Below are 14,159 nucleotides of genomic sequence, written 5' to 3'. Positions count from 1 at the left end.
TTTCTTTTCGTTTTCTAGCCAAAGTTGGTGTAACTATGGCTAGAACAAATATCAGACCGAACGCAGCTGTCGGCTGAATACATCACAAAACACATTTTGTTGTTGTTAGTTTTCTTATTTACTCAACTTAAGAGGTATGACGTACGTTTTACAAAAATATGTTTTTTTCGTGTAACGGAAAAAATTAACACTTTTATTTTTACTGCTTTAGTATATGATAAGACATTTTACCATACTACAATTTAAATCCTGAATTATTCTTTAGATATTTTATTTGGATTCAAAAAGGAAAAAAATGGAATCCTTTTAAAATATAGGTTTGATATTTTATCAGCTAAATGACATACACTCTAAAATTGTTAACATTTTATAGTACAAACATTAGTGTTACGAGCGATTGTAAAACCAATAGTTGTAAACACAATAGTTTATACTATGATTCACGCTTATGTAAACAAGTGAAAATACTGAAAAATATTTGCATACTGCAAAACCTATTGAAATTTTACTGTTTCGGCTGACAAAATTTGCAAGAAAGTCACTTTAAAACGGTTGTTTTAATATAAAAGATCACAAGAGTTCTACAATAACTTCAAAGATTGCCAGTGAGTTTTTAATATTTTTTTATTTAGTTTTTCTAATTTTCTATTATTTTATTATCATATTTAGACTTGCGATGTACCGCTTGACACTAATTTCAATAATATTACAGAAATTGTACATATTAGTCAAGTTATCACCGGCACATTCTGCCAGGACTATAAAAGTCATTCTGAACTATTGCTAGGAATTTTCTAGATTTTCTAGGCTATTTTCATATTTTCTTAGGGGTCCTATATAAAATTATAACAAAAACAATCATGCCAGTGCTAACGTGACCACGCACCAGAAAATCGTCCAAATATCAAATTTCATATCCCAAAATATTTATGGAGAAGTGCTTGATTTCACTTGGCACTTTTTGTAATTTTCTAGTTCCCAAATTTCGTTGAAAACAAATAATCAGCAACGGAAACTAAGTATAGAATAGTAAATTATACGCTATATTAGCTTCGGTGCGGAACTGAGAAGGTATTGTTCCTAAAATGATGTTTTTAAAAAAAAAAAATTAATTTTGTATCTGGTCCCACGATTTTGTAAACCGCTGAACCGATTTCTTCGTATAGCAACTCTATAGATCAGAAATCATACCTGGAAGGTACTTAATAAGGCCAAAATTTTAAAAAAGTCACCCCTTCCCTATCAAAATCGAGAAAAACACCCAAAAATTGTACACATTTTTTAACTTAAAATTACGATACTCTATAACTTTTTTAAAAAATAGTCGAAAAAGCTCCAAATTTATAAGAATTGTTCTTCAAACATAGCATTGTTCTTCAACATCAATAAACATTAATAAACCGTTTCCCCTAGAAGGGATAGAATTTTTTTCTTTATTTCGCTTTTTCAAGCAAAGTTTTAAACATTTAGATCTGAAAATTAGACCAAAGGTAGATCTAAAATGGAACTATAACATATACAATTTTCTCAAAAATAAGTACAGGTGTTCCTTGACTTTATAGCTGTAAAAATAAAACGCTCTAAAACTACTTTTAAAAATAGTAAAATTAGTTAAAATAATAAATAAGATATATTTTTTTTTATTTACCTTGTTATCTAGGATAACTGGTTTGCTACGCAAAAATATCGGTTTATGGATTAAAAAGTTTCATTTTAAAACTAAAACCTTCTCGTGAAGTGTCGTCGGTGGGCGGCTTCTTACTCAAGCCTAACTTGTTACTGTAATCAAAATTAGCATCTATACATGTATTTGTAAAGATTCTATATACCAAAAAAAAAAAAAAAACCTTCTCAGTTCTGCATTGAAGCCTATAATTATATTTTGAAAATTATGTCCAATACAAAACGCGTTTTTGTTTATTATTTTTTTCAGATAAAAATGAACCGTTTTTGTGTTTTTGTATCATTTGTAATTCTAAATGTTTTAGCAGATGACCTTGGTAATTTTTGTTTATTTTATTTTTACACTTACCTACTCAGGGAAATTAAAAATCTAAAAAAAATGTAATAATTAATTTTTTTACAGCGGATTATAAGGAGCAGGTTGCCACCACAAGTAAGCATTTTTTTTCAACACATAAATTTAACTTAATGTTTCAATATTTGTATATACTTATTTTAAATAATGAATTACAGACAAATACATCAAGCTTGCAGGAGGTAAGATGTATACCGTCACATAATAATTATTGGTTTGTCATGTTTTCCTGAACAACAGATGATTTCTAAATTAAAAATTATAGTTTCTATAATTTGTTTAGATGAAGAGTGCATAAAATGTATAAGTCTTTCGATCACTTTGTAAATACTTTATTTATGACAATGAATTTATATATTACAAATATATATATTTATATATTATTTATAGTACAATTATAATTGTAAACTTTATGCAGCAGTTTCTATAATTTACTTAGAGCGCAGTTAGTTATAGATAGAGACTATTTTACCTAACTAGAGAGAAAAGTATTGAATATTCAACACTTTAAACATAATGTATTCTCATTTTGAAGATGTATATACTTATAATTATAACTAATTTTATAGCTAAACACATTTTTTGTTTATTCTAGAAACCATGCATACTATAATTATAAAATATATTGAAGAAAATGAACCGATGGGTAATATTTATATAATCAAAAATTAATAAAGTTTTTACTCGACAGATAAAAGCAATCTTTCAGACAAACAACACCAATGTACATGAATATGATTGTTTACATTCACATTGATTTTCTCACTTATAATATAATAACAACATAATTGCAATATCATTACCTAATTCAATTACACTGTACAAATTTCAGAAATAATGTCTTTGCTGTTTGCTGCACCGGGTAATAATTTTTTTTCAAATGTTAGGATGATTTGCACATAGTTGTTTGATATTAAGTATAAAATGTATTCCTTCTAATTTCAGACATGGAAATCAAGGAAAACGAACTGCAGCGTAATTACTCTTATATGTTTTGTATTTAGAATACTATGCATAATTTATATAAATGGAGATTTATTATTATATACTTACATACATTTAACTTCTAATTTAAGAAAAGATGTACATTCAAATTACTGTTTTTTTTAATTTTAGAACGCATTGGTTACGAAACTAAATTGCAAAGCGAAATACTCGAAATCCTAAGTAAATATACCGAATTGTTATAGATAAAATAATAATAGTATTTATTTTCTGTATAATTATTTAATAATTTTGTTACAGAAATTAATTATACTGACATTGAACAAAAAAGTAATTACCCATTTATTTGTTAATAGTATTTAGCTCTAAGACTTAATTGTGTAACTTAATTATACATTATTTGTTATTGTCTTTAAAATAACATTATGAACATGAATATATTATTTTTATTTGTGTCAATATTTGTTTTGTCCTCCATATCCATAACTTCATGCAAAACGAAAATAAGTGCTAAAAATTAATATTATGATTTAATTATAATATTTATTGAAAAATTATAATTTATTATATAATTAGATATTATTATTTTCCTATAAATTTTCATTTTTTTTTACCTTTTTCCGTTTGTGGTCTTGTTTTAAAGAAGGTGTCATCATTAATTATTAAATAATAACGATTATTAAGTTGATTATTTTATTTTTATTTATTTATGCTATTTAAAACTATCTTTAGCTGAACTAATTCTTTGTTTATCTAGCTGTATTATGTAATTTATTGAAAAAGATTTTTGTAAAAAGAAGTGAGTACTTAAAATGCATAAACTTAGTTTTATTAACACATGATTACAAGTTTTTTTAGTTTTTTTTTTGTTTAATATGTATATAGAATAACAAAAACCTAAATATTGTATAATTAAAAACGTTCTACTATTTGAAGCCTTTCGCTTCTTATCAATTAAAGTGGAATGTTGGCTAATGTTAATGTGTTATAGTATGTTATTAAAGTTTAAAGTATAGAAAAAATTACTTTCTACGAGTTCATTATAAGGAAAGTTATACAAAAATATTACATTATTACAGTTCATTATTCAATTGTATTATGCATTACATTAACAACAAGAGCAATTCATTTTTTTTATGTATAATACATTTGTCATCAGCACGGTTATTTATTTATTTTTATACATTTTTAAGGTTGTGAGTTTCCAGCACTTGGAAATGCGAGAAGAGATATAACTTTAGAAGCTGTAAAGATTGCAATCCTAAAATATGCTGTACCGCGTAAATATTATATCAAATTTTAAGAGTATAATTCATATTATATATTATATATATATATATATATATATATATATATATTTATATACTCGATATTATTATTTGAAACTACTTTATAGCTGAACTCATTATTTGTTTATTCTAGCTTTTTTGAGTACTAAAACGATAGAAATGCCTTCTTCTGAAACTAGTGAGTATTTAAAAGCCATAATCTTGTTTTAGTTTTTTTACAAAATTAATTTCAAATAATAAAAACTTAAATCTTGTGTGATTAAAATATGTTATTATTAAGTATAGAAAAATTACTTTCTACGAGTTCATCATAGGGAAAGTTAACAAAAAATTACATTATTTCAGTTCATTGAATGTATTATGTACCACATTATTAACACGAGCTGTTAATTATTTTTTATGTATACTATTATTGCCATCAACATGGCTATTTATAAAATTGTAATAGTTTAGTTTATATTATAATTTATATATATGTACATATTCTGAAAAATGGTTCAGACAAATTAAAAAGTTGTCAGCACTTTAACTGACAGAATAAAAATTAAAATACAATTTTGATATGAGAACTTCTTTATTCCTATTTAATTAACTCAGGCAATAACATGTTTTTGGGTTTCTTTTTTAATTCTCAAGTAACATAAACTAAAAATCTCGACTATGGGAAGTTGATTTTGACTGGTGCGTTAAATAGTAAAATCTTTCTTCAAACCTAAAAAAAAAAAAAATAGCGATAATATATTTTAACCTGTTGAAACTAAAAGTAACATGGATTTTATTAAACGGTTCAATTTAGTTCTTGTTCTTCAATTTCCTATGAACTTTTTGGGTTTGTCACTTAAACCCCTATTATGCCACGAGATTAAATGTAAGGGGTAATAATACACAAGAATATAACTGATTTCATATAATTTAACATAACAAGTAATGACTAAAGTGATTATTTGTAAATATATAATATTTAGCCACCACTAACACAAGTTTGTCTTATAATAACAAGTATTCAATCTACTTCAAAGTTATGTGCAACATGGCGAAATTCCAGCTTCCATTTGCAACGTTTTAATTTTAAAATATTATACACAGGTGTCCAGTTATTTTATCTACATTAAAAAAAATTATTGACTGAATGTTATATCTGTCTAGCACATTAAATGAATGTAGTAACTACTAAGTTAAGTTAAGTTTGTAAAATGTTTAAATAAACTTTTAAAATTTTTTTAGTTCCAGAGATTGAAATGTTGAAACGGTTTAACCGGATGTGTCGTTTAAAAGGATTGCGCAGTAGTATAGAAAAACCAACATTTTTTATAAAACAAGCTGTAGTTAAAGATGAAGGTGATACTTGTTGGCTAACTGATTGTAACAACGCTTTCGTGTGTTTTAGTTGGATGGGGATAGCTTATCATTAGTCAATCAACATCATTAATATAGTAAAAAGTATTCACTTGCTTCTCAGTTATTGTAATTAATACCAGAAATCTTAGAGATAACTAATTAAAAATTATACAGCACTATTGTTATTATATTAAAATACTTATTTTAAAACGCACTTTCCTAATTGTCAATTGTAATGTATTTTTAAAATTTTTGATTACAATTCTAAACTCATATGTTGTTTTTTTCTTAAAAATAGTTTTACTTCATTTAATCATCCTATTAATTGACTTAATATAACCCATTAAGCCTTATACGTTAAGAATTGTCTTCATAGATTATAGTTGCCTTTTATTTGACATAATTTATTCCTAGCAAATTTAGGTCATTATGGACTATATTGGGCATTTTCTGGAGTAGTGAAACAAACATGTATCGTTATTCTAGCTTGTACAAACCACGTCGTAGGCAATACCATGCTCACTTTAATGTTTATGATTATTATACAGGCATAGTCCGTTTACACTGATTATCAAGAAATAATATACCTAATGTATTAGATTGTGAAAAAAGAGAACACTGGTTTAAAATATAAAATCTGGTGCTTGTATAGTTGAATCTTGCTGGGCAGTGTACTAGAAGTAAGAAAGATATGACTTGCTATGGACAAACTGTATAATAATGTATAGTTACAGGATTATTAATACAAATACTTATGTTTAATTTTTTACAGTTATAATACTGTTAATAAAAATTAACACTTATTTTTAGCTATGCATTTTGTGTTTTGGCAAGTAGGTTTTTTTGCTATAATGTGTCCTTTTTACTATGACAGATTCGTTCAACTTCTGATACATATATCACCTATGATTTTAGAACACAGAACACTGTTTAAGAGCATAATGATAGTTGTTGCGTAGCTGTCAAGATCTACGTGTGTCCAGCTGATATCATTCAGTAACAGAGTTTAGTTAAAAAGCATAGTTTTCAAGTTGTGCACGGATTATTTATTTTATTGTGTACCTTAAGTTGCCTAACTATTTTTTTAGGCGCTAAAATAGTTTTACCTAATAGCCTTTTTGTATACATTATGTTTTTCGTCGTTTATAAATTAAACATTTCTTTTAGTTAATAATGAACATTAAAAAAAATATATATCACTTATTTCTTGTATTTTTTTGGTGTAACAATTTGGTGGGCTCTAAAAATACTTACTTAAGAAAACGTAAATCAGTCTGTAAAGTAGTAGTTTACTATAAAGTGATGTACAAATTTAAAATAAACCAGTACAGTGGAGTCGGAGCTTAGTGGGGATGGATCATGGTGGGGTTGGGGTATAGTGGGGAAGGGGAGATAACAGAAGGGTTTTAAAATCTGAAAGTGATAAAATAGCTATCGAAAAAACGCTTCGATGCCAACCAATAGTTTCAAGCCAGTACAGTCCGAAACAAGCACACTGTAAACCAGCAAAATTAGAAAGTATTAAGTTGAGGTGCTGTATTTACAAATAAGCATCAAAGCGTTTATATGAAAGTGATTTTATTCACTTTTATCACTTTTATTTATAATAATTCCTGTAGACCTCTGATCTCTCCGTCCCCTCTATACTTTGATTCCATTATGCCTATGCTCTACTGTACTAGTCCCCTCGGATAAAATCACTCTTAAACGGAAGAATATTTATTATTTTGTACGCACGCATGTGTACTGGAACCGAGAAGCATAATATTCGCTGTCTGCTAATAAGTAATGGCTAAACCATGCATTATACTTTTTTTTACCGTTTTGTGTATACACATATTATCTTAATGTTCATTTAAATAAAATTTCGCTTCATTTCCTAGCCAAAGTTGGGTCAACCATGGCTGTAACAAATATCAGACCGAATATCGGTGGAATACATCATAAAAACACATTTTGTTGTTGTTAGTTTTCTTATTTACTCAACTTAAGAGGTATGACGTACGTTTTACAATAATATGTTTTTTTCGTGTTACGGAAAAAATTAACACTTTTATTTTTACAGCATCAATATAATATGATAAGGCCTTTTACCATACTACAATTTAAATCCTGAGTTATCCTTTAGATATTTTATTTGAATTCAAAGAGGGAAAAAATGGAATTCTTTTAAAACATAATATAGGTTCGATATTTTATCAACTAAATGACATACATTCTAAAATTGTTAACATTTTATAGTACAAACTTTAGTGTTACGAGCGATTGTAAGACCAATGGTTGTAAACACAATAGTTTATACTATGCTTCACGCTTATATAAACAAGTTAAAATACTGACAAATATTTGCATACTGCAAAACCTCTTGAAATTTTACAGTTTCGGTTGACAAAAATCGCAAGATAGTCACTTTAAAACGGTTGTTTTAACATAGAAGTTTACAAGAATTCTACCACAACTTCAAAGATTGCCAGTGAGTTTTTAATATTTTTTTATTTAGTTTTTCTAATTTTTTTATTTTTATATTTAGACATGCGATATACTTTTTACCGCTTGATAATAATTTCAATAATATTACAGAAATTGTACATATAGGTCAAGTTGTCACCGGCACATTATGCCAGGACTATAAAGCCATACTGAATTATTGCTAGGAATTTGTTAGATTTGCTATGATATTTTTATATTTGGCTAAGGGTTTTATACATTTTTTTAAAAAATTCAAACATGCCAAAGTTAACGTGACCACGTTAACTAAAGTGACAATAACTAGATTTTTAAAAATAGTTCCCTTAAACTTTAAATGAAAGTAGGATACTTTTGGCTAAAAAGATATTCTAATACATATGATTTCAATTTTTATTTTTAACATAATGGTGACGGGAGACGTTTTCAATTTAAATTTAATAAAAAAAAAATAACTTAAATGAAATGAAACATAGTAAGTGTATTCTTTTTGTCGGTTACTTATAAAGAACTATTATTTTTTAAATTTGAATAGTGCTTTGTAAATATTATTATTTTAAAAATAATTCCAAATTTATATGAAATATTTTTAGATGTAGTACTTACAAATAAAAACACTTCATAAATGCCATGTAAGATATTGCTAAGTAAAAAACAAACAGTGGGTTTATCAATTAAGGGGCTAAGTAATAGCATGCAACATTTTGTTTTAGCTTTGGTGACGAGCTGAGAAGGTATTGAAGGATTTTTATTAATTACAATAATGATTTTATTTTTTATATCTAGACCCGCGATATTTTCCAAATCGAAAAAAACACATAAAACTTACATATTTTTCAATATAAAATAACATACAACTTTATATACGCTATACGACATTTGAGAGTCAATCGAGTTCGAATAATAATAAATAGGATTTAATTTTTTTATTTTAAACTTTTTATTTAGAGAAGTATTTTTCAAGTATGGTTTCTTACAGACTAGCTACATAAAAATATCGGTTTGTGATTAAAAAGCTATCATATTTTAAAACTAAAACCTTCTCAGTTCCGAATTGGAGCCTAAAATTATATTCTGATTTTTATGTTTACCTAGTGAGATACCGCAGACCATGTCTGCGTGGGCTAATGATTTATTTCTGTTTATCCATAAGTTAATTAGTGATTAACGAATGATTTTAATAATAATCAAATGATAAGTAATCGATATAAAAATGATCGAACGAATTCGATTGTTAATAATAAATCTATAACAGTTATCACGGATGTAGATAGACTGGTTGCGTATCGGCCTATACCTCGCGTATATCTGCGTCAACAAGAGTTCTTTCTTAATAGCGCTCCTTGTGGAAAAATCGTGGAACTTATTATTTTTCAATGAGGATCCATGTTATATTCAGCCGCGTATATGATAACAACCAGGTTATCAGTGCTAATAATTCGGGCGCACTCGGGTCTCAAGGCGTCCGGCAATACCATCCGCGTTTTAGGATTTTCGTTCTGGTCAAGTGCGCTATTTAAAGTCGGCTATTTTTCCCACTATAATCGCTATTTTAATATATATTTATTGTATAGATTATTATATAAGATATTTTAGTGTATAGATACAAAATGCTTTTATGTTTATTATTTTTTGCAGATAAAAATGATTCGTTTTTGTGTTTTTGTATCATATGTAATTCTACATGTTAGAGCAGATGACCTTGGTAATTTTTGTTTATTTTATTTTCACACTTACCTACTCAGGGAAATTAAAAATCTAAAAAAAAATTAATAATTCATTTTATTACAGCGGACTATAAGAATCATGTTGCCATCACAAGTGAGCATTTTTTTTCAACACATAAATTTAACTTTATGTTTCAATATTTGTTTATACTTATTTTAAATAATGCATTACAGACAAATATATCAAGCTTGCAGGAGGAGGTAAGATGTATACCGTCACATAATAATTATTGGTTTGTCATGTGTTCCTGAACAACAGATGATTTCTAAATTAAAAATTATAGTTTCTATAATTTGTTCAGATGAAGAGTGCATAAAATGTATAAGTCTTTCGATCACTTTGTAAATACTTTATTTATGACAATGAATTTATCTATTACAAATATATATATTTACTTAGAGCGCAGTTAGTTATAGATAGAGACTATTTTACCTAACTAGAGAGAAAAGTATTGAATATTCAACACTTTAAACATAATGTATTCTCATTTAGAAGATGTATATACTTATAATAAAACTAATTTTATAGCTAAATACATTTTTTGTTTATTCTAGAAAACATGCATACTATAATTATAAAATATATTGAAGAAAATGAACCGATGGGTAATATTTATATAATCAAAAATAAATAAAGTTTTTACTCGACAGATAAAAGCAATCTTTCAGACAAACAACACCAATGTACATAAATATGACTGTCTACATTCACATTGATTTTCTCACTTAAAATATAATAACAACATAATTGCAATATTTTTAACTAATTAATTTATACTCTGAACATTTCAGAAAAAATGTCTTTGCTGTTTGCTGCACCGGGTAATAATATTTCTCAAATGTTAGGATGATTTGCACATAGTTGTTTGATATTAAGTATAAAATGTATTCCTTCTAATTTCAGACATGGAAATCAAGGAAAACGAACTGCAGCGTAATTACTCCTATATGTTTTGTATTTAGAATACTTTACATAATCTTAAATGCATAATTTATATAAATGGAGATTTATTATTATATACTTACATACATATAACTTCTAATTTAAGAAAAGATGAACATTCAAATTACTGTTTTTTTTAATTTTAGAACGCATTGGTTATGAAACTAAATTGCAAAGCGAAATACTCGAAATCTTAAGTAAATATACCGAATTGTTATAGATAAAATATTAATAATAGTATTTTTTTTCTGTATAATTATTTAATAATTTTGTTACAGAAATTAATTATACTGACATTGAACAAAAAAGTAATTACCCATTTATTTGTTAATAGTATTTAGCCCTAAGACTTAATTGTGTAACTTAATTATACATTATTTGTTGTTGTCTTTAAAATAATATTATGAAAATGAATATATTAGTTTTATTTGTGTCAATATTTATTTTGTCCTCCATTATTTCATACAAAACGAAAATAAGTATTAAAAAGTATGTGTGTGTTAAAAGTAGTGAGTATTTAAAATGCATAAACTTAGTTTTATTAACACATTAGCACAAGTTTTTTAGTGGTTTTTTTTAATATCTATATCGAATAACAAAAACCTAAATATTGTATGATTGAAAACGTTCTACTATTTGTAGCTTTTCGCTCCTTAACAACCTAAGTGAGTTGTCGGACAATGTTAATGTGTTATTAAAGTTTCAAGTATATTAAAAAATTACTTTCTACAAGATCATCATAAGGAAAGTTAAACAAAAAAATTACGTTGTTACAGTTTAAAATGAATGTATTATGTATTACATCAACAGCAATTCACTTTTTTTTATGTATAATATATTTGTCATCAACACAGTTGTTTTGATATTTTTATCAATTTTTAAGGTTGTGAGTTTCCAGCACTTGGACATGCGAGAAGAGTTCTAACTTTAAAAGCTGTAAAGATTGCAATCCGAATCTATGCTGTACCACGTAAATATTATATCATATTTTAAGAGTATAATTCATATTATATATTTATATACTCGATATTATTATTTGAAACTACTTTATAGCTGAACTCATTATTTGTTTATTCTAGCTTTTTTGAGTGCTAAAATAATAGAAATGCCTTCTTCTGAAAGTAGTGAGTATAAAAGCTATAATCTTAGTTTTAGTTTTTTTTAATAACTGTTTCGAATAACAAAAACTTAAATCTTGTGCGATTAAAATATTTTTTGAAAATTTCAAGTATAGAAAAATTAAGTTAACATAAATATTACAGTTCATTGAATGTATTGTGTACTACATTAATAACACGAACTATTCATTTTTTTTTTATGTATACTGTTTTTGGCACGAACACGGCTATTTATCGTATAGTAATAGTTAAATTTATATTATATACATACATATTCTGAAAAACGGCTCAGGCGAAATTTAAAAGTTGTCAGCACTTTAACTGACAGAACAAAGTTAAAAATAAAATCTTAATTTCTCCGCAATATTTTGATATATGAACTTCTTTATTCTTATTTGATTAACTCAGGCAATAACATGTTTTTGAGTTTTTTTTTACTTTTCAAGTCACATAATCTAAATATGATGACTATGGGAAGTTGACTTTGACCGGTGCATTACATAGTAAAGTCGTTCTTCAAACCTAAAAAAAAAAAGCAATAATACATTTTAACATGTTCAAACTAAAAGTAACGTGTAGGGACGTGGTTTAATAAAAAGGGTATATTTTGGTGGATTTTATTAAACTGTTTAATTTAGTTCTTGTTCTTTAATTTTCTATGAACTTTTTGGGTTTGTCGCTTAACACACATTTCAACCCCTATTATGCCACAAGATCAAATGTAAGGGGTAATAATACACAAGAATATAACTGATTTCATATAATTTAACATAATAAGTAATGACTAAAGTGATTATTTGTAAATATATAATATTTAGCCTCCACTAATACCACATGTTTGACTTATAATAATAAGTATTCAATCTACTTCAAAGTTATATGCAATATGGCGAAATTCCAGCTTCCATTTGCAACGTTTTAATTTTAAAATATTATACACAGGTGTCCAGATAATTTATCTACATTAAAAAAAATTATTGACTGAATTTTATATCTGCCTTGCACATTAAATGAATGTAGTAACTACTAAGTTAAGTTTGTAAAATTTTTAAATAAACTATTTTAATTTTTTTAATTCCAGAGAATGAAATGTTGAAACGGTTTAACCGGATGTGTCGTTTAAGAGGATTGGGCAGTAGTATAGAACTACCAAAATTGTTTATAAAACAAGCTCTAGTTGAAGGTGAAGATAATAATTGTTGTCTAACTGATTGTCACGACGGTCTTGTGTTATTCAATTGGAAGGGGATAGCTTATTAGTTTAGTCAATAAACATCATTAATATAGTAAAAAGTATTCACTTGCTTCTCAGCTATTTTAATTTATACTAGAAATCTTAGAGAAAACTTATTACAAATTAAACAGTACTATTGTTATTATATTAAAATAATTGTTCCAAACCGCACTTTCCAAATTGTTAAATGTAATGTATTTTTTAATAAACAGTTTTGATTACAATTCTAAACTCATTTGTTATGTTTTACCTGAATACAGATTCGATTCGAAATATTTTTGAAGTCTATCAACTCTAATTTTGAGTTTCGAACTTTTTCACAACAAGATGTAAAATAATTTTATCAACATTTTACAGATTTTTAGCCTTTTTTATTGGTTTTAAACGTATTGAACACCATACAACGGCGATTCGGACACTTTTCGTAACAGTCGGTCGGTCGGCCGAACGTGACACATGCGATACAATGTAATATTATAATCTTACAATTAGTTTCTGTCTCTGCTAAGGAGGCGTTAGACATTCGTCAGGTTGGATACTTTCTTGATGCACACGTCATATTACAAGCACACACGTACCATATTGCATATATTATTGAACAAAAAATAATATAATATTATTATTATTATATCAATAAACTGCAATTTTTAACTTTTTTTAACTAAAATAATCAATTAACAAAAAATATTTTTAAAAAACTAAGTCACGATCGATGCCTTGAAAATGTTACGAAAAATTCAAGTATTTGTTCAAAACTCAAATCGGGGTATTCTTGGGAACGTTTAAAGTAGAATGAGTTGTTTTCGACCAAAAATACGCAGGTGTAGAGTGGCCTCTAGATTGTTTAATTTTGGTATAGGTTAAGTTGCCTATCTATTTATTTAGGCGCTAGAGCATTTCTAGTCAGTCTACTAATTGTATACATATTTTTGTTTTTTCGTCGTTCTTATATTTTAGTTTGCCGTTTGGTATGTACATAAATATTTAATGTTCATTTAAATAAAATTTCGCTTCGCTTCCTAGCCAAGGTTGGTGTAACCATGGCTGTAACAAATATCAGA

The 14,159-nt window shown here is 26.5% G+C and overlaps 2 protein-coding genes across 2 annotated transcripts; both read left to right on the top strand.

Moving 5' to 3' along the window:
- The first annotated feature begins 1,003 nt into the window (after positions 1-1,003).
- Positions 1,004-5,817, top strand: LOC126841368 (uncharacterized). The gene is made up of 13 exons (XM_050577806.1): positions 1,004-1,029; positions 1,934-2,000; positions 2,087-2,116; positions 2,197-2,220; positions 2,634-2,684; positions 2,871-2,900; positions 2,984-3,013; positions 3,155-3,205; positions 3,284-3,313; positions 3,741-3,782; positions 4,177-4,263; positions 4,406-4,450; positions 5,497-5,817. The coding sequence occupies exons 2-13, from the start codon at positions 1,940-1,942 to the stop codon at positions 5,682-5,684; spliced, it is 669 nt and encodes a 222-aa protein (XP_050433763.1). The 5' UTR covers positions 1,004-1,029; positions 1,934-1,939; the 3' UTR covers positions 5,685-5,817.
- Positions 5,818-7,979: 2,162 nt separating this feature from the next.
- On the top strand, positions 7,980-13,198 carry LOC126841369 (uncharacterized). The gene is made up of 11 exons (XM_050577807.1): positions 7,980-8,083; positions 9,715-9,781; positions 9,868-9,897; positions 9,978-10,004; positions 10,596-10,625; positions 10,708-10,737; positions 10,893-10,943; positions 11,025-11,054; positions 11,630-11,716; positions 11,826-11,870; positions 12,946-13,198. Exons 2-11 carry the CDS (start codon positions 9,721-9,723, stop codon positions 13,122-13,124), a joined length of 570 nt encoding a protein of 189 aa, XP_050433764.1. The 5' UTR covers positions 7,980-8,083; positions 9,715-9,720; the 3' UTR covers positions 13,125-13,198.
- Positions 13,199-14,159: the final 961 nt, after the last annotated feature.

The sequence above is a fragment of the Adelges cooleyi genome, unplaced genomic scaffold, assembly GCF_023614345.1.
Source record: "Adelges cooleyi isolate 19-005CV unplaced genomic scaffold, UGA_ACOO_1.1 ACOO_flye_CR_arks_rails_tigmint_CR_PRNA_381, whole genome shotgun sequence".
NCBI lineage: Eukaryota > Metazoa > Arthropoda > Insecta > Hemiptera > Adelgidae > Adelges > Adelges cooleyi.
Note: the sequence above shows the minus strand (reverse complement) of the source record. Positions and strands in the feature narration are given on the sequence as shown.

What these genes read in the sequence shown, in the direction of transcription:
- LOC126841369 (XM_050577807.1), top strand. Translation starts at nt 9,721, where the DNA reads ATGATTCGTTTTTGTGTTTTTGTATCATATGTAATTCTACATGTTAGA. An exon ending in GAATCATGTTGCCATCACAA is followed by an intron (nt 9,898 to 9,977) that starts GTGAGCATTTTT and finishes AATGCATTACAG; the next exon opens with ACAAATATATCAAGCTTGCA. An exon ending in TACTGACATTGAACAAAAAA is followed by an intron (nt 11,055 to 11,629) that starts GTAATTACCCAT and finishes TCAATTTTTAAG; the next exon opens with GTTGTGAGTTTCCAGCACTT.
- LOC126841368 (XM_050577806.1), top strand. Translation starts at nt 1,940, where the DNA reads ATGAACCGTTTTTGTGTTTTTGTATCATTTGTAATTCTAAATGTTTTA. An exon ending in AAAGATTTTTGTAAAAAGAA is followed by an intron (nt 3,783 to 4,176) that starts GTGAGTACTTAA and finishes TACATTTTTAAG; the next exon opens with GTTGTGAGTTTCCAGCACTT. An exon ending in CCTAAAATATGCTGTACCGC is followed by an intron (nt 4,264 to 4,405) that starts GTAAATATTATA and finishes TGTTTATTCTAG; the next exon opens with CTTTTTTGAGTACTAAAACG.